Source organism: Hemitrygon akajei, chromosome 2, assembly GCF_048418815.1.
Source record: "Hemitrygon akajei chromosome 2, sHemAka1.3, whole genome shotgun sequence".
NCBI classification, from domain to species: domain Eukaryota; kingdom Metazoa; phylum Chordata; class Chondrichthyes; order Myliobatiformes; family Dasyatidae; genus Hemitrygon; species Hemitrygon akajei.
The window spans coordinates 190,766,361-190,791,360 of NC_133125.1; the positions used below are offsets into that span (position 1 = coordinate 190,766,361).

General features: G+C 48.0%; 1 protein-coding gene across 1 annotated transcript in view; it reads left to right on the forward strand.

The window, feature by feature from the left end:
- The first annotated feature begins 7,518 nt into the window (after positions 1-7,518).
- LOC140721747 (zinc-binding protein A33-like) overlaps positions 7,519-25,000 on the forward strand; it is a 34,258-nt gene continuing 16,776 nt past the window's right edge. Inside the window, exons 1-4 of the mRNA XM_073036546.1 lie at positions 7,519-7,905; positions 11,173-11,268; positions 19,059-19,292; positions 24,395-24,417. Coding sequence (XP_072892647.1) covers positions 7,519-7,905; positions 11,173-11,268; positions 19,059-19,292; positions 24,395-24,417 — 740 coding nt within the window. The remainder of the gene's footprint in view (positions 7,906-11,172; positions 11,269-19,058; positions 19,293-24,394; positions 24,418-25,000) is intronic.

The following is a 25,000-nucleotide window of genomic DNA, read 5'->3' on the forward strand; positions in this document are numbered from 1 at the left end:
GGTTTTGGTGAATGATGTTTGCCACTCGATTGTGCCTGTGTCAGTAATCAGATTGAGTTAAACTGCTGCAGGATCCTGTAACGTGTTGGGTTGTTTCTGCTTTCTCTTGGCATTTTATGCATTTATTGTCTTGAATTTGTTGGTCTTTTATGTACTTTGATAATTTTTGAGTGAACCACCTGGCCCTGTATTGCCACAATGAACCCTTCTGTCTCTGGGAAGAGGTCCTCCTGGTCGACATCGAGTCTGCTCGGATCCTGGCAATCCTGTCTTCTGTGGAGGGTCACGCTCTTCCATGGGTACTTTCTTTCTTCCAGAGTGATAATCTCTTCATTTTTCTGGGTTGTACTCTCATTTAAGTTTAGTGGTGGAAGCATCTTATCAGTATGGCATATACTTGTGTAGAGCGTTGAATCCTGTTTAATTCAATGAAAACATATCCTTAAGGTTTTATCTGACTGTTGTGAAGATTTTTAATGTCTGTTATTCCTCTTCCTCATTCGAAAGCACTTAGAATGTACACTGTTTTCTGAAATTTGTCATTTCAGTTCCAATTCTTCTTTGTAAATTTTCCAGATTAGTTTTGGACCAAGATATTATGCCAAAAGGATGCCTTAAAATGGGTTTAGCGAAAGTGTTTATTGCCTTTGTTATTTTTTTTTACTGTTGAGATATGTTTGGTAGATTTTCTTCAGCCTTGAAGTGAATTCTGTCAAAAGTTTTCCCTTTATCACACTCTGATCTATTTACTTTGCTTGTTGGTATTCCGAGTCTTTCATGTTCATCAATCGGTTGTATTGTATTATCTGCTGTTTTATATTCTGTTAGCTCCATTGCACCTTCGTTATGTTTAATGCTCTGAAATTATCCAGTCCTAAGTTCATGTTTATATCTATCGAAAATAGTTCTGCTACTTGAATTAATTGCTTTAGATTTACTGATAAAGGAGCATATAATTTCAAATCATTCATGCATAAAAGTCGTGTAGTTCATTTTGTTGTTTCTGATTTACTGAGTTTACTGATTCAGTAAATAAGAGAGCCGGTTTAAAGCCAGACATAGTGGCCTTGGAAAATGCGACTATTCTGGTGGTTATTCCTTTTTGGTTGTTAATAGATATGGTGATTACAGTACACCAATGCTTTATCACTTGTTGCAGGAATTTCCCAAGTATATATAAGAACTTCTAGTATCAAGTCTCCCTTCAGTCTTCTAGGCTCCAGGGAATAAAGGCCAAACCTATTCAACCTTTCCCTATAACTCAAGCCCTCGTCACGGCAACATCCCTGTTAATTTTCTATGCACTCTTTCAATCATATTGCTATTGCCTGACCAGTATTGCATACAATGCTCCAAATTTGGCCTCACCAAAGTCTTATACAATTTCAACATAACAACACAACTTCTGTACTCAATAATCTGAGTTATGAAGGACATTTTTCACTACTGGAGTGAAAGAAGACAAAGTTAACTCAGGAAACGAGCTGCGTAGCAAGGTCAATTTTGCCTCAGAGTAACTGTATTGTGGAACAAAATGTGTATTTGGAACAATTGTTACTTAGAAATTGCAAGGACATTTGCAAGTGCGAAGGAACAGGAGAGTTCTGATGAACACTGGTTGTAACAGACTCATTTCGGAAGAATGTGTTATTTCACAGATTTCAGCACACCCACAAATGTCCCGAACTCCCCTCCATGACTCCAAACTTCAGGTGGCTTTCTGTCCAGCCAGAGTCAGCACTCTGTGGAATCTATACCCGGTGAACTGGGGCGCCGCAGCAGCATAGCTGTTAACACTTATTACAGCTTGGGACGACTTACTGTATTTTACCATATCGAAAGAAGATGAAGTTCGAAATACAAAGTAAATTTATTCTCAAAGTACTTATATGTCACCATATACAACCTTGAGATTCACTTTCTTGCGGGCATACGCAGTAAATCCTAGAAAGACCGCCCCTCCCCTAACAGGGCACGGACGAAAAAAGACATGAGAAAGTCTGCAGATGCTAGGAATCTAAAGCAACACATACAAAAATGCTGGAGGAACTCAGCAGGTCAGGCAGCATCTATGGAGCGGAACAAACAGTCATCGTTTTGAGCTGAGACCCTTCTTCAGGACTGGAAAGGAAGGTGGAGGATTCCAGAATAAGAAGATCGGGAGAGGGGAAGGAGGACAAGACAGAAGGTGATAGGCGAAGCCTGGTGGCTGGGAAAAATGAAGGGCCGGAGAGGACCATAGGAGGAGAGACCCAGGATAAAGTGATAGGCAGGGGGAAATAGGTGGAAGTCCAGAGTGGAGAATAGAGGAAGAGGGGAGGGGAAGGGAATTTTTATTTTTGCCGGAAAGAGAGATCAATGTTCATAACATCAGGCTGGAGACTACCCAAACAGAATTCAGGGTTTTGCTCCCCCACCCCGAGGGGGCCTCATCATGCCACAAGAGGACTCCGAGTCGGAACAGGTTGTGAATCAAATGTTTGGCCACCAGGAAGTTCTGCTTGTGGCGGGACAAAAAAAAATGTACAAACGACTATGAACCGTGCAAAAGGAAAAAAAAACAAGTTAACAAAATAATAAATAAATGAATAAATAAATAGATAGATAGGTAGATAGATAGATAAATAAATAGTTAGATAGATAGATAGATAGATAGATAGATAGATAGATAGATAGATAGATAGATAGATAGATAGATAGATAGATAGATAGATAGATAGATAGATAACTAAAAAGATGGATAGATAGATAAATAAATAACCAACCAACCAACCAATAAATATTGAGAGCATGAGATGACGAGTCCTTGAAAATGAGTCCATAGGTAGTGGGAACAATTCAGTGATGGCAAGTGAAGTTAAGTGAAGTTTATTTCAAGAGCCTGATGGTTGAGGGGTAATAATTATTCCTGAACCTGGTGGTGTGAGTCCTGAGGCTCCTGTACCTCCTGCCTGATGGTGGCAGCAGTGAAACGAGAGCGCGTCCTGGATGGTGGTTCCTGATGGTTGAGGGGTAATAACTGTTTCTGAACCTGGTGGTGTGACTCCTGAGGCTCCTGTACCTCGCTGATGGCAGCAGCGAGAAGAGATCATGTCCCGGATGGTGGTGGCCCTTGACGATTGGTGCTGCTTTCCTGCGTATAGTTGTGCTCGGTGGTGGGGTGGGTTTTGCCCGTGATGGACTGGGCTGCACCATTACTATTTTCAGGGTTTTACGTTCAAGGGCCATGATGCAACCAGTCAGTATACACGCCATCACACATCTGTGGAAGTTTGTCAAAATGTTCTCTCAAGGCCTGCAGTCTTTGCGATGACCTTTCTGCCTGCTTGCTACTTTAAAGACATTCCTCCTATAGCTGGGCAACTGGAATTGCGCACTTTGATGACGTGTAGTCACGTTAACAGCTGTGACAAGATGTCCGGGTTCCTGTGCTCAAGGACACCAAAACCGTCATCACTACACTGTCTACCTGCAACGTCATGTTGAGGGTTAGATATACAGCATGAAACCAACAACCAACCCACCTATTTAACCCCAGACTAAATACAGGGCAATTTACAAAGACCAATTAACCTACTATAACCTTTGGACTGTGGGAGGAAACCGCCCAAACTTTCTGACAGAGGACGCTGGAGTTGAACTCCAGTTCCGCGCCCCCAGCTGCCGCAACGCTGCACTGGTGCCCCCTTCCCCACTTGCAGAAGTCCTGTTCCTGGACAAACTGCTATACAGAGAGTCGTACAGTTCCACGACGCAGGAATAGCTACGGCACGGTAACGTAGTACTTGGCGTCACGCTTTACAGCAGCCATTTGTAAAATACAGTTCCGATTCCCGCCGCTCTAAAGAATTTGTACGTTCTCCCAGTGGCCGCGTGGGTTCCTCCGGATGTTCCGGTTTTCTCCCACATTCCAGAGGCGATCCATTTATTACACCATCGCTACCTCGGAAGCAGTGCCGGAGGTGAGGGAGAAGGGCTGGCATCCTGGTGAGGTCGAGATAGTCGCTCCCTAACATACTCCAGACTAATATTCAGTCCCTGGACAACAAGCTGTGTGAACTGAGAGCCAGAATCCCTGCCACTGGGAAACAAAAGAATGTAAGGTTCTGTGCTTGGTGGAGACCTGGCTGACGGAGGAGATACCGGGAGCGGACAGGTCTAAAACCTCTCTGGGAAGAATAGAGGAGGTGGGGTATGCTTCATGGGCATTAATGCTTGGTGCGACCCCTGGAATGTGCATGCTCTCAAATCCTTTTGTTCTCTGGACTTGGAGTGCCTGGTGCTGCTGTGTGGACCCCTCTGACTGCCTAGGGAGTTCACGGCTGTTATTATCACAGTTGTGTATATTCCGCTGCAGGCTGGTACTGATCTGGCTCTCAAGGAACCGTACGGGACCATCAGCACCCTGGAGACTGCACACCATCGTCACTGCTGACTTTAATCAAGCGTCCCTGACGAAAGACTCTCCGAAGGTTTGTCAGCACATCCAGGTGAGCACACGGGGAGAAAGCATACTCGACCACTGCTACTCCCCCCTCCACAACGCTTTCAAGAAGTTCCTCCGTCCACTGACTGGGAAGTCTGACCACCCCTCCATCCTTTTTCTGCCGAGGTACAGAGAGAAGCTGAAACAAGAGGCGGCCACAGTTAAAACCGTCCGCCGTTGGTCCGACCAATCAGTCTCCAGGACTGCTTCGATGACGTCATCTGGAATGTCTTCCTGATGAGGATGTCTCCGGGTTTGTGGAAGGGGTCACAGGTTTCATCCAGAAGTGCATCGAGGACGTTGCCCCCCAAAAATCGGTCAGGGTCTATCCAAACCAGAACGCCTGGATCAACCGTTCCCTGTGCACTGCACTCACCACGCGAGACAGAGCTTTCGCCTCCGGTAACCACCAGGAAGCTGCAAGAAACACAGTTATGATCCGCACAGAGACATCAAGGCAGTGGAACAACAATATCCAGACTTCAAAGCTAAACGCAGATGAGCTAAATCTTTTTTTACACTCGGTTTGATGTCGTCAACACTGAGCCCGAGGAGATCGCCAATGGACCCACATCTTGGTCACCTCTCAGGCTGAAGTACGCAAGTGTTTCCAACGAGTGGACAGTCTCAAGGCTGTAGGACCAGACAGCATCCCAGGGCGAGTACTCAGAGTGTGCACGGCACAACTGGTTGGTGTGTTTGCAGACATTTTTAATCGCTCCCTGTCCCAGTGTAGAGTGCTCTGCTTCAAAACATCTAAAAAGACCAAAGTCACATGTGTGAACGACTGGCGTCCTGTCACACTCACCTCAATAAAAAGCAAATGCTTTGAGAGGCTGGTCAAGAACTACATCCGCAGCTTGCTACCACCCACACTGGACCCCCTACAATTTGCCAACTGACACAACTGATTAACAGACGATGCAATAGCCACAGCTCTACACACCGTCCTTACACATCTGGAGGAGAGGGATGCTTGTGTGAGAATGCTGTTCTTGGACTACAGTTCAGCAAGAAGCTCAGAGACCTCGGCCTTCACCCTGCCTTGTGCAGCTGGATCCTGGACTTCCTGTCAGATCGCCGGCAGGTGGCAAGAGTGGGCTCCCTCACCTCTACCCCTCTGACCCTCAACACAGGTGCCCCTCAGGGCTGTGTACTAAGCCCCTCCTTTACTCTCTGTATACCCATGACTGTGCCGCCACCCACAGCTCCAATCTGCAATTAAATTTTCTGTTGACCCTACACTGATTGGCCTAATCTCTAATCATAACGAGGTGGCCTACAGGGAAGAAGTCATCTCTCTGTCAAGAAAACAACCTCTCCCTCAATGTCGCAAAAACAAAGACACTGGTTATGGACTACAGCAGGAATGGAGACGGGCTAACCCCTATTGATATCAATGGATCTGGGGTTGAGAGGGTGAACAGCCTACAGATACAGCATACAGATCACCGAGGATCCCACGTGGTCTGTACATACCAGCTGTGTGGTGTAAAAAGCACAACAGTGTCTCTTTCACCTCAGACGTTGAGGAAGTTTGATATGAGCCCCAAAATCCTAAGAACTTTCTACAGGGGCACAATTGAGAGCATCCTGACTGGCTGCATCACTGCCTGGTATGGGAACTGGACTTCCCTCAACCACAGGACTCTGCAGAGAGTGGTGTGGACAGCCCAGCACATCTGTAGTTGTGAACTTCCCACTATTCAGAACATTTACAAAGACAGATGTGTAAAAAGGGTCTGAAGGATCATTGGGGACACGAGTCACCCCAACCACAAACTGTTCCAGCTGCTACCATCCGGGAACCGGCTCCGCAGCATAAAAGCCAGGACCAGCAGGCTCTGGGACAGCTTCTTCCACCAGGCCATCAGACTGATTAATTCATGCTGACACAACAGTTTTTCTATGTTATATTGACTATCCTGTTGTACATACTATTTATTACAAATTACTATAAATTGCCCATTGCACATTGAGACGGAGACGTTATGTAAAGGTTTTTACTCCTCATGTATATGAATTCAAATTCAGATTTACACCGGAAGGCCAGAAGAAATGGGAGCGGAATTAGGCCATTCAGCCCATCGAGTATGCTGCACGATTCCATCATGTCTGATTTATTATCCCTCTCAACCCTATTCTCCAGCCTTCTGCCCGTTACCCTACTGCCCTGACTAATCAAGAAGCGATCACCCCCTCCGTGATCTCCCCCCCCCCCGCCCTTCACTGCTACCGTTTGAGGGAAATCTCAAGCGATGATTTGGGGTGGATTCACAGTATATTCTTCCTGGGAACTCTTTCCCCCAGCACCCCTAACTCACTTCATCCTCCCCGACTTTATGTCGGTTTTCTGTCGTATCCGAGGACACCAGGAAACCGTGCAGGAGAGTTTTTCAAGTGTTGCATTGGGGCAGTTCCACTTTCTGGGCCTCGGAAGTCCGGATCCACTGATACGAGTGGCCGTCACAAACTGGAGCCTTCCTTGGCTACAAGTGGATAGGAGACCATCTGTGCCTTGCCGTGCCCTTCGCTCCCCACGAAGCAATCCTGGCCGTTGGATCTCGCTGCCCTGGCCGCCGGAGCGAGCTTCACACGCTAGGGCAGGCATGTCCCTATCTCACCGGGGTGTGAGGCTGTTAGCTACCCTCACCTAGTTTAGCCCGCCTCTTGAAGCGGTGTACCGGGTGTGGCCGCTGTCACATGCAAACAGCTGCTTGGAGCCACAGGAGAGAGCTGAGTATCAGTGGGACCAAGGGTGAGTGAGCTGCCTCACAAGCCCCTTCACCAGAGGTGCTACCTCTGCTTTAGGACAGTCGCAGCTCTGGACGGGAAACCGCCGGCAGATCCAGCTCCTCTGGGTGGCCCCGCCCTCCTGTGACTTGACGGAGAAAGAGATACTACATCCCATATATGGGGCATTTAAATGCCAGTGGGTCTCCCGCCTCCTTCAAGCAGCTGATGTTCAGAAAGAAGCGGCTTCCTAGGGCTTGCGAGTTGGACGGAGCGCTGGGACGGGGTCTGCATCGGCCATGGCCACGCAGGAAAGCGGGCTGTGTCAGCTCTGCGGCCGGGCGCCCGTAGATCCGGTGACCCTCGGCTGCGGTCACGCCTACTGCGGTGACTGCGCTCCTCGGTACCGGGGTGCGGAGGGCGCCGTGTGCACATGGTGCAGCATCGGACTGGAGCAGAGGGTTCGCCTTCCGTCGGAAGAGGCCGAGGGATTCGGACGCCGGGGCTCCGACAAGCGGCAGGAGACGGCCGTCAGGCCCCTGTGCGAAGAGCACCAGGAGGAGGTAAAACTCTTCTGCGAGACGGAGAGAAAAATGATCTGCGTGAACTGCTTGGACAGGAGGGACGAGCGGAGTCACACCTCCCACAACTTCATGCTTTTGAATGAGGCGGTGGATATCTTCAGGGTAAGCGGTTCGGCCGCGACCGTCTCCCCACAACCCCGAATCCTGTCCCAGGGAAAGCGCGGAGGAGAATGCAGGGACCTGAGAGTAATGAAGAGCCTGGGCTGCTCCTTTGTAGAGAGGAGGCTGAGCGGAGACGGAGGCTTGCTTGTAGGGAGCGACAAGAAGGAAACTTTAAGACAAGAAAATAGAACATTACGGCACAGCACAGGCCATTCGGCCCACAATGCTGTGCCGTCCTTAACCTACTGTAAGATAAATCTAACCTTTCCCCTTCATTTTCTATCATCCGTGCGCCGATCCAAGAGTCCCTAACGTCTCCGGCTCCACCACAACCACTGGCTGTGCGTTCCACACACCCAACACTCCCCATGTAAAGAAATCACCTCTGACATCCATTCGCCTTAAAATTATGTTCCCTCGTATTAGCCATTCCCACTCTTGGAAAGATCATGGCTGTCTGTGCCTCTCATCACCCTGTACAGCTCTGTCAAGTCACCTCGCGTCCTCCTTCCCTCCAAAGAGAAAAGCCCCAGCTCGCTCCACATAAAACAGGCCCTCTAATCCAGAGGAAATCCTGGTGAATCTCCTCTGCACCCTCTCTAATCCAGGGGGTATGCTGGTGAATCTCCTCTGCACCCTCTCTAATCCAGGCAGCATCCTGGTAAATCTCCTCTGCACCCTCTCTAATCCAGGCAGCATCCTGGTAATTCTCCTCTGCACCCTCTCTAATCCAGGCAGCATCCTGGTAAATCTCCTCTGCACCCTCTCTAATCCAGGCAGCATCCTGGTAAATCTCCTCTGCACCCTCTCTAATCCAGGCAGCATCCTGGTAAATCTCCTCTGCACCCTCTCTAATCCAGGCAGCATCCTGGTGAATCTCCTCTGCACCCTCTCTAATCCAGAGGGTATCCTGGTGAATCTCCTCTGCACTCTCTCTAATCCAGAGGGTATCCTGGTAAATCTCCTCTGCACCCTCTCTAATCCAGGCAGCATCCTGGTAAATCTCCTCTGCACCCTCTCTAATCCAGGCAGCATCCTGGTAAATCTCCTCTGCACCCTCTCTAATCCAGGCAGCATCCTGGTAAATCTCCTCTGCATCCTCTCTAATCCAGGCAGCATCCTGGTGAATCTCCTCTGCACCCTCACTAATCCAAGCAGCATCCTGGTAAATCTCCTCTGCACCCTCTCTAATCCAGGCAGTATCCTGGTAAATCTCCTCTGCACCCTCTCTAATCCAGGCAGCATCCTGGTAAATCTCCTCTGCACCCTCTCTAATCCAGGCAGCATCCTGGTAAATCTCCTCTGCACCCTCTCTAATCCAGGCAGCATCCTGGTAAATCTCCTCTGCACCCTCTCTAATCCAGGCAGCATCCTGGTAAATCTCCTCTGCACCCTCTCTAATCCAGGCAGCATCCTGGTGAATCTCCTCTGCACCCTCTCTAATCCAGAGGGTATCCTGGTGAATCTCCTCTGCACCCTCTCTAATCCAGAGGGTATCCTGGTGAATCTCCTCTGCACTCTCTCTAATCCAGAGGGTATCCTGGTAAATCTCCTCTGCACCCTCTCTAATCCAGGCAGCATCTGGTAAATCTCCTCTGCACCCTCTCTAATCCAGGCAGCATCCTGGTAAATCTCCTCTGCACCCTCTCTAATCCAGGCAGCATCCTGGTGAATTTCCTCTGCACCCTCTCTAATCCAGAGGGTATCCTGGTGAATCTCCTCTGCACCCTCTCTAATCCAGGCAGCATCCTGGTAAATCTCCTCTGCACCCTCTCTAATCCAGGCAGCATCCTGGTAAATCTCCTCTGCACCCTCTCTAATCCAGGCAGCACCCTGGTAAATCTCCTCTGCACCCTCTCTAATCCAGGCAGCATCCTGGTAAATCTCCTCTGCACCCTCTCTAATCCAGAGGGTATCCCGGAAAATCTCCTCTGCACCCTCTCTAATCCAGGCAGCATCCTGGTAAATCTCCTCTGCACTCTCTCTAAAGCTTGCACATCTCTCCTATAATAAGGCGACCAAAACTGAGCACTGGCGTGATCGCTGGTGACGAGCAGTCGAAACCCACCCCTGGGTTAAATCAACACGTACAACAAGCTGGAGGAACTGACCACAGCATCTGCAGTGTACTTTGTGTTCACCTCGGGGTTAAACCATTCGTGGCCAAGGTACTGAAAAGCCGCGGTACGAGGGACGGCTGGCCGTGATCGGGGAAGGTGCAGTAACACCGTACATTGTGTCCGCGCGGTGCAAGGACGGAAAGCGGGTAGAGGGGTTAAACATTTTTATGTCATGTTAGCCACGGTACACGATACCGTGCCGGAGCGCCGGACCCGGCCCGCCGAGTCGAAAGCCCGGGTGAAACGACAGAGCCCTCGGCGCACAGATGGCCCATTCGATTCCCAGCGATCAATCGGAGCCTGGGCGCCTGCCGTATTCTCGCAATCGATCCGGCATGGGGCTTGGTGGCGGCGTCAAAAGAAACTGTTTACAAGGGGGTGAGCGGTCTCTATTTTCTAAGGAAGCTGAGGTCCTTCGGTGTGTGCAGGGGGATGTTGGAGATCTTTAACCATATTCTTTGCTGCTTATGTTGGGGGTGGGGGGTGGGGTGGGGCTGCTGGTGATACAAAGAGACGAAACTCATCAGAAAGGCTGGATCCGTCCTAGGCTACAGCCCGGATTCTTTGAGTTAGTGGTGGAGAGAAGGTCTCTAAACACACTGTTATCCCTGATGGACAATCTGACACATCCGCTCCATGACCTACTGAACAAGCAGCGGAGCCCCCGTTGGAACAGGCTCATTCGGCTCCGCTGTCACAAGGATCATTACAGAAAACCTTTCCCAACAGTTCATCTCGGTGCGTCATGAGAACACACATCGTAGTCTCTGCTTTATTAGTTCACACTTTATTGTTACACATTGGTAAATTATTATTGTGTGTTTATTCAGTTCTTCATCATTAGTTAAGTCTGCACACTGTTTTCAAATGGTGCTGCTATAACGAAAGAATTTCCCATTGGGGATCAATAAAGTAATTATAATTATCATTATTATTAAAAAAAGAAACAGTCAAACCGGAAGGACGGGGGGGGGGATATAATTTATAGGGCTGGAAGGAATTGTTCTATAACATAGAGCCAAGGGGCCGAATTACCTTTGCACTGTATCTGTTTTATGGTGTAATTTGCTCGTTCTAACACATCTCCTCTTGGCTCTCCCCAATCCATCTTTAATGAACGCTTCCGTCCCTTCGCTGCGAATCTCAGGAGAAAATAAACAACATCATATACTCGCTGAAACAGAGGAAAACCACCTTCCAAGATTTCGAGCTAAAGCAGCAGGAAAGCATCTCGGACATTCAGGTAATTTATTTCTATTTAGAGAAACGTCGTGGAACAGACCCTTCCGGCGCTGCCCAATTTAACCCTATTCTAAGTCGGAATAGAGGGGCGTCCCGCTGCAACAGAGATTAGGAGGAATTTCTTTAGCCAGAGGCTGGTAAATCTCGGAATTCATTGCCACAGACGGCTGTGGAGGCCAAGCCACGGGGTTTTATTTAACCGCATTTAAAGTTTTTTTTAAAATGTCCGATGACAGGAACACTATCGCCTTGCAGTCGCTGTGGTGTTTCCTAGAATTTAGTGAACTCGAGATAACAGCGCGGAACAGACCCTTCGAACCGCGCTATGCCGCAACCCGCCAAGTTAACCCTTTGCTAATCACAAGACAATTACAATGACCAATTAACCAACGAACCGGTCCCTCTTTGGACTGTGGGAGGAAACCGGAGCACCCGGAGGAAACACACACACACACACAAAAACACACAAACACACACACACACACACACGCACGCACGCACAAACACACAAACACACACATACAAAAAAGATCGAGAACAGGACATGACTAACCCCTGAAAGTCAGTCCATAGGTGGTGGGAACATTTCGGTGATTTGGTTCAGGGCCCTGATGATTGGGGGGTAATTATTGTCCCTGAACCTGGTGGCGCGAGTCCTGAGGCTCTTGAACCTCCTTCCTGGTGGCAGTAGTGACGCGCAGCATGGCCCGGATGGGGTGGTGCGGGCACTCTGGCTGATTGACGCTGGTTTCCTGTGACAGTGCTCCATGTAGATGTGCACAGAGGTGGGGAGGGCGATGAGGCTGTTTGGCAGGTTGTCGGGAAGGGAGAGGTCACTGATATTGGTTTACTTATTGTTCCAGTCAGTTTGGAGAATATTTGCTTGCTGGCATTCCACCAATGCTTTGAGGTCCTGACCCGTCCCATCCCGTCCACAGTTACCCTGTCTCCCAGCTTAGGCTTGTTATGGCCAACCACTTGTAAACCCATGCAGCCGGCGGAACACCCCAGTGGAGAAACAGGTCCTTTGGCCCATCTAGTCCACGATGAACTGTTATTCTGCATAGTATCATCAACACACACCTGGACCACAACCTTCCATACTAGTCCTGTCTATGTACTGATCCAAATATCTCCTAAATGTTAAAATCGAGCCCTCATTCGCCACTTCTGCCAGCAGCTCATTCCACACTCTCACCACCCTCTGAGCAAAGAAATTCCCTCCCAGCTTCCCTTTAATATTTCATCCCTTACCTTTAACCTATGACCTCTAGTTCTACTCTCGCCCAACTTCAGTGGAAAAGCATTTATTCTATCTATACTCCTCATTCTCCTACACTCCAGGGAATAAATTCCTGACCTTTTCAACCTTTCCCTCTACCTCAGCTCTTCAAGTCCTGGCACCATCCTTGTAAATTTTCTGTGCATTCTTTCAATCTTATTGATATCCTTCCTGCAGGTAGGTGATCAAAATTGCACATAATACTCCATTGTGGGTGAGCGCACATCTCACACAACCTCTCATGGTCCCAGAACACATCCTATACAATCAGGATAGCTCACCAACGTCTCTACACTCTGAGGAGGCTATTTGAGCTGGACTTTGTACATCTATACTCGGGTCATTCTGTAGATACGCAGTAGAGAGCGTCCTGAGAGCTGCATCATTGCTTGGTATGGAAACTGCACTGTGGCAGACAGGAGGGCTCTACAACGGATGATCAAAATTTCCCAACGCATCACCAGCACAAGCCTACCCATCTTCAAAGCGGTATGTACAGAGAGGAGCCAGAAAAGAGCCAGTAACATCACAAAGGATCCCACCCACCCGGATGGACAGATTGCTTGTCCCACGCCCATCATGGAGAGGAAATGTAGCATCCACCAGACTCAAAAACAGTCCCCAGGCGGTAACACTGACCAGGACCCCCACTATCCCATCCCTCCACACCCCCGACCACCACTACTTTATCATTTCCTGTCTACACCCCCACCACTACCACCACTTTATCATTTCCTGTCTACACCTCCACCACCACCACTTTATCATTTCCTGTCTACACCTCCACCACCACCACTTTATCATTTCCTGTCTACACCTCCACCACCACTACTTTATCATTTCCTGTCTACACCCCCACCACTACTTTATCATTTCCTGTCTACACCCCCACCACCACCACTTTATCATTTCCTGTCTACACCCCCACCACTACTTTATCATTTCCTGTCTACACCCCCACCACCACCACTTTGTCATTTCGTGTCTACACCTCCACCACCACTTTATCATTTCCTGTCTACACCCCCACCACCACCACTTTATCATTTCCTGTCTACACCCCCACCACTACTTTATCATTTCCTGTCTACACCCCCACCACCACTACTTTATCATTTCCTGTCTACACCCCCACCACCACCACTTTATCATTTCGTGTCTACACCTCCACCACCACTTTATCATTTCCTGTCTACACCCCCACCACCACCACTTTATCATTTCCTGTCTACACCCCCACCACTACTTTATCATTTCCTGTCTACACCCCCACCACTACTTTATCATTTCCTGTCAGACACTCGTGCCTAGCATCACTTTGTGGACATACAATCAATCTATGTATATCAATTATCATATGTATTTATATTTATTTGTGTATGTATGTGTGTGTGTGTGTGTGTGTGTGTGTGTGTCCTCAGGTCAGGAGTAACAATTACTTCATTCTCCTTTGCACTTGTGTACTGGTAATGACATTAAACAATCTTGAAGAGTCTTGCAAAGTCTTGAACAATCTTAGACACATAACATGGTGGGCATTGCCCGCATTCCTAGAAGCCTACAAATATAAATTCACAAACAAGTGAAAATAAAAATTCCCTGCAGTTTCATGAAACATACAGCAGTATACTGCAGGCCCTTTGGCCCACAATACCGTGCTAACCTTTTAGCCTGCTCCAGAATCAATCTAACCCTTCCTTCCTACATAGCCCACCATTTTTCTATCATCAATAGAGTTCCTTATAAGAGTTATAAGAGTTTTTCTAAAATGTTGCTAATGTATCTGCCTATACCATGACTCCTGGCACAGTGTACCATTCACCCACCACTCTGTGTAAAAGGACATAACCCCCCACCCCAGATATACTTATCTCCAATCACCTTAAAAGTATGCTCCTTGTATTAGCCATTTCCACCCTGGGAAAAAATCTCTGACTGGCCTCTTGATCTATGCCTCATCATCTTGTACACCTTTATCAAGCCTCCTCTTATCCTCCTTTGCTTTGAAGAAAAAAGCCCCAGCTCGCTCCACATAAAACAGGCCTTCTAATCCAGAGGGCATCCTGGTAAATCTGCTCTGCACTCTCTCTAAAGCTTCCACGTCGTTCCTATAATCAGCCGACCAGAGCTGAACACAGTCTCCAGGTCTCATTTACTCAATAGTCAGTGCTGCTCTCCAGTGAATTCAAGGTGGATGACATGCACATCCTTCCTATAATCAGACGACCAGAGCTGAACACAGACTCCAGGTCTCGTTTACTCAATAGTCAGTGCTGCTCTCCAGTGTTTGCTCGGGTGACTACAAGCTGGATTACATTCAGGGAAATTCTGCAGATGTTGGAAATCCAAACAACACACACAAACTCAGCAGGCCGGGCAGCATCTATGGAAAAGAGTACAGTCAAAGTTTCGGGCCGAGACCCTGCAGCAGGACTGGTTAAAATAAAACCCTCTCTGACTGCTCCCCCTCTATGATCTCTGCTGCTCTCTGACCCTTCAACCATGTGTTCACCCAGATCCACTCTCCTGCCCCTTTTCTTTCTTCTGTCCTCTCCATCAGATTCCCCCTTCTCCAGCCATGTATCTCTTTCACCAATCAACTTCCCAACTCTTTACTTCACCGCCCCCCCACCCTGGTTTCACCTGTCACCCTGTGTTTCTTCCTCCCCCCGCTCCCCCACCTTCTTACTCTGACTTCTCATTCTTTTTCTTCTCTAGTCCTGCTGCAGGGTCACAGCCCGAAACATAGAGACATAGAAAACCTACAGCACAATACAGGCCCTTTGGCCCACAAAGCTGTGCCGAACATGTCCCTACCTTAGAAATTACTAGGCTTACACATAGCCCTCTGTTTTTCTAAGCTCCATGTACCTATGCAGGAGTCTCTTAAAAGACCCTATTGTATCCACCTCCACCACCATCGCCCACAGCCCATTCCATGCACTCACCACTCTCTGCGTAAAAAACTTAACCCTGACATCTCCTCTATACCTACTTCCAAGCACCTTAAAACTGTGCCCTCTCATGCTAGCCACTTAAGCCCTGGGGAAAAGCCTCTGACACAATCAATGCCTAACATTATCTTGTACACCTCTATCAGGTCACCTCTCATCCTCTGTCGCTCCAAGGAGAAAAGGCTGAGTTCACTCAACCTATTCTCATAAGGCATGCTCCCCAGTCCAGGCAAGGTCCTTGTAAATCTCCTCTGCACCCTTTCTATGGTTTCCACGTCCTTCCTATAGTGAGGCGACCAGAAATGAGCACAGTACTCCAAGTGGGGTCTGACCAGGGTCCTATATAGCTGCAACATTACCTCTTGGCTCTTAAACTCAGTCCCATGATTGATAAAGGCCAATGCACTGTATGCTTTCTTAACCACAGAGTCAACCTGCACAGCTGCTTTGAGTGTCCTCTGATCCTCCACACTGCCAAGAGTCTTGCCAGTAATACTATATTCTGCCATCATATTTGACCTACCGAAATGAAACACCTCACACTTACCTGGGTTGAACTCCATCTGCCACTTTTCAGCCCAATTTTTCATCCTACCAATGTCCTGTTGCAACCTCTGACAGCCCTCCACACTATCCACAACACACTCAACCTTTGTGACATCAGCAAATTTACTAACCCAACCCTCCACTCATCCAGGCCATTTACAAAAATCACAAAGAGTAGGGCTCCCAGAACAGATTCCTGAGGCACACCACTGGTCACCAACCTCCATGCAGAATATGACCCGTCTACAACCACTCTTTGCCTTCTGTGGGCAAGCCAGTTCTGGATCCACAAAGCAATGTCCCCTTGGATCCTATACCTCCTTACTTTCTCAATAAGCCTTGCATGGGGTACCTTATCAAATGCCTTGGTGAAATCCATATACACTACATCTACTGCTCTACCTTCATCAATGTGTTTAGTCACATTCTCAAAAATTTAATCAGGCTCATAAGGCAGGACCTGCCTTTGACAAAGCCATGCTGACTATCCCCAATCATATTATGCCTCTCCAAATGTTCATAAATCCTGCCTCTCAGGATCTTCTCCATCAACTTACCAATCACTGAAGTAAGTCTCACTGGTCTATAATTTCCTGGGCTATCTCTACTCCCTTTCTTGAATAAGGGAACAAAATCCACAACCCTCCGATCCTCTGGAACCTTTACTGTCCCCATTGATGATGCCAGGGATCATCGCCAGAGGCTCAGCAATCTCCTCCCTCGCTTCCCATAGTAGCCTGGGGTACATCCCGTCTGGTCCCGGTGACTTATCCAACTTGATGCTTTCCAAAAGCTCCAGCACATTCTCTTCCTTAATATCCACATTCCTAAGCTTTTCAGTCCACTGCAAGTCATCCCTACAATCGCCAAGATCCTTTTCCATAGTGAATACTGAAGCAAAATATTTATTAAGTACCTCTGCTATCTCCTCTGGTTCCTTACACACTTTCCCACTGTCACACTTGTTTGGTCCTATTCTCTCACGTCTTATCCTCTGCTCTTCACATACTTGTAGAATGTCTTGGGGTTTTCCTTAATCCTGTTTGCCAAGGCCTTCTCATGGCCCCTTCTGGCTCTCCTAATTTCATTCCTAAACTCCTTCCAGCTAGCTTTATAATCTTCTAGATTCATATCATTACCTAGTTTTTTGAAACTTTCATAAGCTCTTCTCTTCTTCATGACTAGATTTACAACAACCTTTGTGCATCACGGATCTTGTATCGTACCATCCTTTCCATGTCTCATTGGAACGTACCTACTCAGAACCCCACACAAATATCCCCTGAACATTTGCCACATTTCTTCGGTACATTTCCCTGAGAACATCTGTTTCCAACTTATGCTTCCAAGTTCCTGCCTGATAGCCTCATTACTCCAATTAACCATCAGCTGTGCTCTTCCATAGATGGTGCCTTGCCTGCCGAATTCCTCCGGCATTTTGTGTCTGGATTAAGTTCGGCTGCTGCTACACTAGACCATGGCCTTTGGGGGCTTGGGCTACATTATTACTTTTGTTTTACTGCTCTATGTCCCTCATGCCGTGTGACTGCTGGGTCTGTGTTTTACACCTTGGCCTCGAAGGAAGACTGTTCGATGGATGGCTGCATCCTTCAGTGATAATTAAAATGGAACTATTTGGTGATGTGACAGTGAAAGGATTTAGAATAAAAATGAAACGAACAGCGAGAAAGGCCCAGCTACGCAGGAGAGCGATCTCTCTGAGCTGTGGAAAGAATGTAATCCTTTCAGACTCGGGTTACATGACGAGACGTCCGGGCGAACGGTGAACATCTATGATCAAGTTCAAGTTTATTGTCATCTGAATATACATGTATACAACCAAACAGTGCTCCTGCAGATCACGTTGCACACACAGAGCACGTAAAACAAAATATTACCACAAATAAGTTATTAAGATAAAATTTAAAACGCACGTAGTAAGCAGCACAGGTAAACGATACACAGCACACAGCTCGCTGTCCCAGTGACGAGACCTCGGTGATGGCAGGGTATTCATCAGTCCCACAGGCCGAGGGCAGAAGCTGTTTCCCAGTCTGGCGGACCTAGCCCTATCTCCTTCCTGACGGTAGTGTGCCGGAGATTGTGAGGCGGGGGATAGGGATCCTCTGCAGCGCAGCCGGAAAACGCAGTGATCCTCCCGGCGGTTTTTACTATCCGCTGACATAAACGGAAAACAGAATGGCTGAGGACCGTGAGAAAGTTCGAACCCAGTCTGCTTGTGCTGGAACATTAAATTCCCAAACATCCGATTAATGGATCGTGGGAACCATAGCGGGAGCTGCGTGTGGGAAAAGAACCACCGGTATCAGTCCTGTCATTAATGACTAATACAGTGTGTGTGTGTGTGTGTGTGTGTGTGTGTGTGTGTGTGTGTGTGTGTGTGTGTGTGTGTGTGTGTGTGTGTGTGTGTGTGTGTCTTGCCTGTGTAAGTCTATGTGTGTGTGTGCGTGTGTGTCTGTTTCTTGCCTGTGTGAGTCTGTGTGTGTGTGTGTGTGTCTTGCCTGTGTAAGTCTATGTGTGTGTGTGTGTGTGTGTGTGTGTGTGCGTGTGTGTCTGTTTCTTGCCTGTGTGAGTCTGTGTGTGTGTGTGTGTGTGTGTGTGTGTGTGTGTGTGCGTGTGTGTCTGTTTCTTGCCTGTGTGAGTCTGTGTGTGTGTGTGTGTGTGTGTGTGTGTGTGTGTGTGTGTGTGTGTGTGCGTGTGTGTGTGTGTGTCTTGCCTGTGTAAGTCTATGTGTGTGTGTGTGTGTGTGTGTGTGTGTGTGTGTGTGTGTGTGTGTGTGTGTGTGTGCGTGTGTGTGTGTGTGTCTTGCCTGTGTAAGTCTATGTGTGCATGCGTGTCTGTTTCTTGCCTGTGTGAGTCTATGTGTGTATCCGTGTATCTGCAGAGTCCGCATCTAGGAAAGAATGATATGACATTGACCAACTCCGGAGAGGGTCCGCTTTCCAACCTCAACACATTTTTTTAAATCACTTTGATTTGTGTCCGCAGGAACAGTCAAACAAAGTACAGATGCTGATCGACTCTGAGTTCGCCAGACTGCGAAGTCTTTTGGACGAGAAGGAGAGAAGCCTTGTCAGGGAGCTGAACGAGGAAAGAGACGACATCTTGGGGAGGATGGAGACGAACCTGCGGGAGATTCGCGACAGTTCACAGGACACCCAGCAAAGGCTTTCGGATACAGAAAAGCAGCTCAGCCAACAGGACGCCTTCAGCTTGTTGATCGTAAGGCAATCACTAAAGATTCATGGGAAAGTCACAGCACAGAAGCAGGTCCTGCATCCAACCACTGTCACCAAGGTCACGTCAACTCTCCTCTCCACTTATGCCCGCTTAGCGACCGTGTTAGACCACAATCCCTCTCAACCCCATTCACCTGCCTTTTCCCCTTAGCCTTTGACGCCCAAACTAATCAAGAACCATTGACTCAATCTGCAAATTAATCTTTAGGGAATCCTGCACCAGGACTCCGAACCCTTTTCAGCTCTGATTTTTTATTTTTCTCCCCGTTGAGTCGGTGGTGAGGAAGGCAAATGCAATGGTTGCATTCATTTTGGGAGGAGTAGAATATAAAAGCAGGGATGTAATGTCAAGGCTTTATAAGGCACTGGTCAGACCACTCTTACAGTATTGTGAGTAGCTTTGGGTCCCTTATCAAAGAAAGATTGGAGTGTGTCCGGAGGACCGTCACGAGAATGATTCCGACAATGAAAAGATTAAAGCATGCAGAGCGTTTGATGGCTCTGGGTCTGTACTCGCTGGAGTTTACAGGAATGATGGGGGGATCTTATTGAAACCGACCCAATATTGAAAAGCCTAGACAGAATGGACGTGGACAGGATGTTTCCTAGAGTGGGGGAGTCTGAGGCCAGAGGCCACAGGCTCAAAATGGACAGTCATCCATTTACAATAGAGATGAGAAGGAATTTCTTTAGCCAGAGGGTGGTGAATCTGTGGAATTCTTTGGACAGACAGTTGTGGAAGTCAAGTCATTGGGTGTATTTAAAGCAGAGACTGATAGATTCTCCATTGATCAAGGTGTCAGAGGTTACCGGGAGAAGGGAGGAGAACGGGGCTGAGAGGAAACAGGATCACCCCTGATATAATGGTAGAGCAGACATGATGGGCCAAATGGGATCATTCTGTTGCTTTATCTTATGGTCTAGAACTCCAAGTCCAGTCTGGCCAACGCCTTTCACATGATTGTTTTTATATTCTATGTTTGTGTGGGTGGTATAAATATATGATATATGTTTTATATTATATATTCTCTGATTTTCCAGTTAAGATCACTTTGGGTCACTTTAAAAGCCCTTGTAGATATTTGCATAAATTCAGCATTTCACCTAAAACTTTGGCAAACTTCTATGGATGCTCACTGGGACGGTACCCTAACTGCTTGCACCACAGCCTGGCATGGAAACTCCAATGCCCAGGGATGGAAATGCCTTCAGAAAACCCAGTCCATTGCATGAAAAGTCTGTGATGGAGTGGGCTGGGCCTCTACAATCATCAAGCACATTTACAAGGAGCTCTACCACAAGAAAGCAGCATCCATCATCAAGGACCCAGACCTTTCTTCTCAAGGACCAAGCTTTCTTCTCACTGCTGCTACCAGGTTCAGGAGGTACAGGAGCCTCAGGTCCCACACCACCAGGTTCAGGAGGTACAGGAGCCTCAGGTCCCACACCACCAGGTTCAGGAGGTACAGGAGCCTCAAGTCCCTCACCACCAGGTTCAGGAGGTACAGGACCCTCAAGTCCCTCACCACCAGGTTCAGGAGGTACAGGAGCCTTAAGTCCCACACCACCAGGTTCAGGAGGTACAGGAGCCTCAGGTCCCACACCACCAGGTTCAGGAGGTACAGGAGCCTCAGGTCCCACACCACCAGGTTCAGGAGGCTCAGGTCCCTCACCACCAGGTTCAGGAGGTACAGGAGCCTCTGGTCCCTCACCACCAGGTTCAGGAGGTACAGGAGCCTCTGGTCCCTCACCACCAGGTTCAGGAGGTACAGGAGCCTCAGGTCCCTCACCACCAGGTTCAGGAGGTACAGGAGCCTCAGGTCCCACACCACCAGGTTCAGGAGGTACAGGAGCCTCAGGTCCCTCACCACCAGGTTCAGGAGGTACAGGAGCCTCAGGTCCCTCACCACCAGGTTCAGGAGGTACAGGAGCCTCAGGTCCCTCACCACCAGGTTCAGGAGGTACAGGAGCTTCAGGTCCCTCACCACCAGGTTCAGGAGGTGCAGGAGCCTCAGGTCCCTCACCACCAGGTTCAGGAGGTACAGGAGCCTCGGGTCCCACACCACCAGGTTCAGGAGGTACAGGAGCTTCAAGTTCCTCACCACCAGGTTCAGGAGGTACAGGAGCCTCAAGTCCCTCACCACCAGGTTCAGGAGGTACAGAAGCCTCAGGTCCCACACCACCAGGTTCAGGAGGTACAGGAGCAAAAGGTCCCACACCACCAGGTTCAGGAGGTGCAGGAGCCTCAGGTCCCTCACCACCAGATTCAGGAGGTACAGGAGCCTCGGGTCCCACACTACCAGGTTCAGGAGGTACAGGAGCCTCAAGTCCCACACCACCAGGTTCAGGAGGTACAGGAGCTTCAGGTCACACACCACCAGGTTTAGGAGGTGCAGGAGCCTCAGGTCCCTCACCACCAGGTTCAGGAGGTACAGGAGCCTCGAGTCCCACAGCACCAGGTTCAGGAGGTACAGGAGCCTCGTGTTCCACACCACCAGGTTTAGGAGGTACAGGAGCCTCAGGTCCCTCACCACCAGGTTCAGGAGGTACAGGAGCCTCAAGTCCCACACCACCAGGTTCAGGAGGTACAGGAGCCTCAGGTCCCACACCACCAGGTTCAGGAGGTACAGGAGCCTCAGGTCCCTCACCACCAGGTTCAGGAGGTACAGGAGCCTCGAGTCCCACACCACCAGGTTCAGGAGGTACAGGAGCCTCGTGTTCCACACCACTCGGTTCAGGAACAGTTATTACCCCTCGATTATCAGACTTTAAACCAGCATGGGTGGCTTCACTAACCTTAACTCTGAACTCCCAACTCCACAACCTACAGACTCACAGACTCTACAACTCATGTCTTCTTTTGCAAATTGTTAGTTTGCCAGTCTTTGTTAATGATAGTTTTTCATACATTATATGGTATTTCTTTATTTTCCGGACAATGCCTGCAAGAAAATCAATCTCATGGTAGTATATGGTCACATATACAGTACGTACTTCAATAACAACTTCACCTAGACATTGTACACTGCGTCACTTACATTTCATTAGCTTTCATCATCCACATTTGAGGCTTGTAGATCTACCTTTGGATCTTTTTTTAAGGAAGTATAGAAATGTTGGGTGCAGTCTGCCAAGCCTGGTGTAATTTGTCAGGAGAGATTCCATTAACTTCAGTCAAAGACCTTTGTCAGAAAATTGGCCTGATATATCAAAGCAGGAGGTATGAGAGCCTGAAGACACACTCTCAGTGTTTCAGGAGCAGCTTCTTCACCACCACTACCTCCACATTTCTGAATGGTCCACAAACCCACAAACAATACATGACTATTTCTATTCAAATTCTCTTATTCTTTTTTGGAAACAATAATGTAATTTAGCTTCTACATATATTTCTTACTGTAAGTTAACTTTTTTAAAACATATATGCATTGCAATGTATTGCTGTATGTCACATTGTGACGGCCAAGGTTATAACTTAGTTGTTTTTTTATTGTAGACAGCTGCTGCAAGTCAACATATTTCCAAACTTGTGTTTTTATTCTTCTCTCCCACAAGGAGATGTAGCATACACTGGTTCTGTACAGTACAGGTATTTACATTGGTTCAGCACAGTACAGGTGTTTAGACTGGTTCAGCACAGTACAGGTGTTTAGACTGGTTCAGCGCAGTACAGCTGTTTAGAATGGTTCAGTGCAGTACAGGTGTTTAGACTGTTTCAGTACAGTAACAGGTGTTTCGATTGATTTAGCACAGTACAGGTGTTTAGATTGATTTAGCACAGTACAGGTGGTTACACTGGTTCAGTGCAGTACAGGTGTTTAGACTGGTTCAGTACAGTACAGGTGCTTAGTCTGGTTCAGTACAGTACAGGTGGTTAGACTGGTTCAGTGCAGTACAGGTGTTTAGACTGGTTCTGTACAGTACAGGTATTTACACTGGTTCAGCACAGTACAGGTGTTTAGACTGGTTCAGTGCAGTACAGCTGTTTAGAATGGTTCAGTGCAGTACAGGTGTTTAGACTGGTTCAGTACAGTACAGGTGTTTCGATTGATTTAGCACAGTACAGGTGTTTAGATTGATTTAGCACAGTACAGGTGGTTACACTGGTTCAGTGCAGTACAGGTGTTTAGACTGGTTCAGCACAGTACAGGTGCTTAGACTGGTTCAGTACAGTACAGGTGTTTAGACTGGTTCAGTACAGTACAGGTGTTTAGACTGGTTCAGTGCAGTACAGGAGCTTAGTCTGGTTCAGTACAGTACAGGTGGTTAGGCTGGTTCAGTGCAGTACAGTTGTTTAGACTGGTTCAGTACAGTACAGGTGCTTAGACTGGTTCAGTGCAGTACAGTTGTTTAGACTGGTTCAGTACAGTACAGGTGGTTACACTGGTTCAACACAGTCCAGGTGTTTAGTCTGGTTCAGTGCAGTACAGGTGTTGAGACTGGTTCAGCACAGTACAGGTGTTTAGACTGGTTCACTGCAGTACAGGTGTTTAGACTGGTTCAGCACAGTCCAGGTGTTTAGACTGGTTCAGCACAGTACAGGTGTTTAGACTGGTTCAGTACAGTACAGGTGTATATTCTGGTTCAGCTCAGTACAGGTGTTTAGACTGGTTCAGTGCAGTACAGGTGTTTAGACTGGTTCAGCGCAGTACAGGTGTTTAGTCTGGTTCAGCACAGTACAGGTGTTTAGACTGGATCAGTACATTCCAGGTGTTTAGACTGGTTCAGTACAGTACAGGTGTTTAGACTGGTTCAGCGCAGTCCAGGTGTTTAGACTGGTTCAGCACAGTACAAGTGTTTAGACTGGTTCAGCACAGTCCAGGTGTGTAGACTGGTTCAGCGCAGTACAGGTGTTTAGTCTGGTTCAGCACAGTACTGGTGTTTAGACTGGATCAGTACAGTCCAGGTGTTTAGACTGGTTCAGCGCAGTACAGGTATTTAGTCTGGTTCAGCGCAGTACAGGTGTTTAGACTGGTTCAATGCAGTCCAGGTGTTTAGACTGGTTCAGCACAGTACAGATGTTCAGACTGTCTCAGAACAGGTACAGCTATGTTGTACATAATCGTTGTACTTTATCTGTTTCAGGATTATTCTTCTCAGGATCGAAGGTACGTTGTATTCTTCAGCACAGCTACTTTTGAACATGGTACATTGAAGCGGTTATTGTTATGGTTGGTTGTCTTTCATATCCAAAAAGGACAGGAAACCTGCGCTGAAGCTCTTTAAATGGCTGACTTCCACTCTCTCAACCTGGGTCCCGTGATACCAGTAGTTGTCACAAATGTGGTTTTGCCTGATTGTAGTGGACGATCTTGGCGTCTTCTGTTCCTTGTCATGAACTTCGCTCTCTGCAAAACTTTGCTGAACTGTAGGATCTCCTTGAGGGTCTCACCTGCCGAATCCGCTGAAGCCTTCTTGGCCTGCCCGGACAGGTGTTTCTCTGCCTCACTGGGGTACCGGCTGCCCTCGCCTGGTCTGGCCCACCTGTCCAAGTGGTGTGGCCGCTGTCACATGCAAACAGCTACTTGGAGCTTCAATGAGTGCTGAGTGTCCAGTGGGGAACAAAAGTGAGTGAGCTGCCCCCAGTATTGACATGACAGGCCCCTCACCAGAGGAGATACCTCTCCCTGGATCTCTCTTACGCCCCAGTTGCTGTCATACAAAGCGCAGCTCTGCTCAGAACGCTGGAGG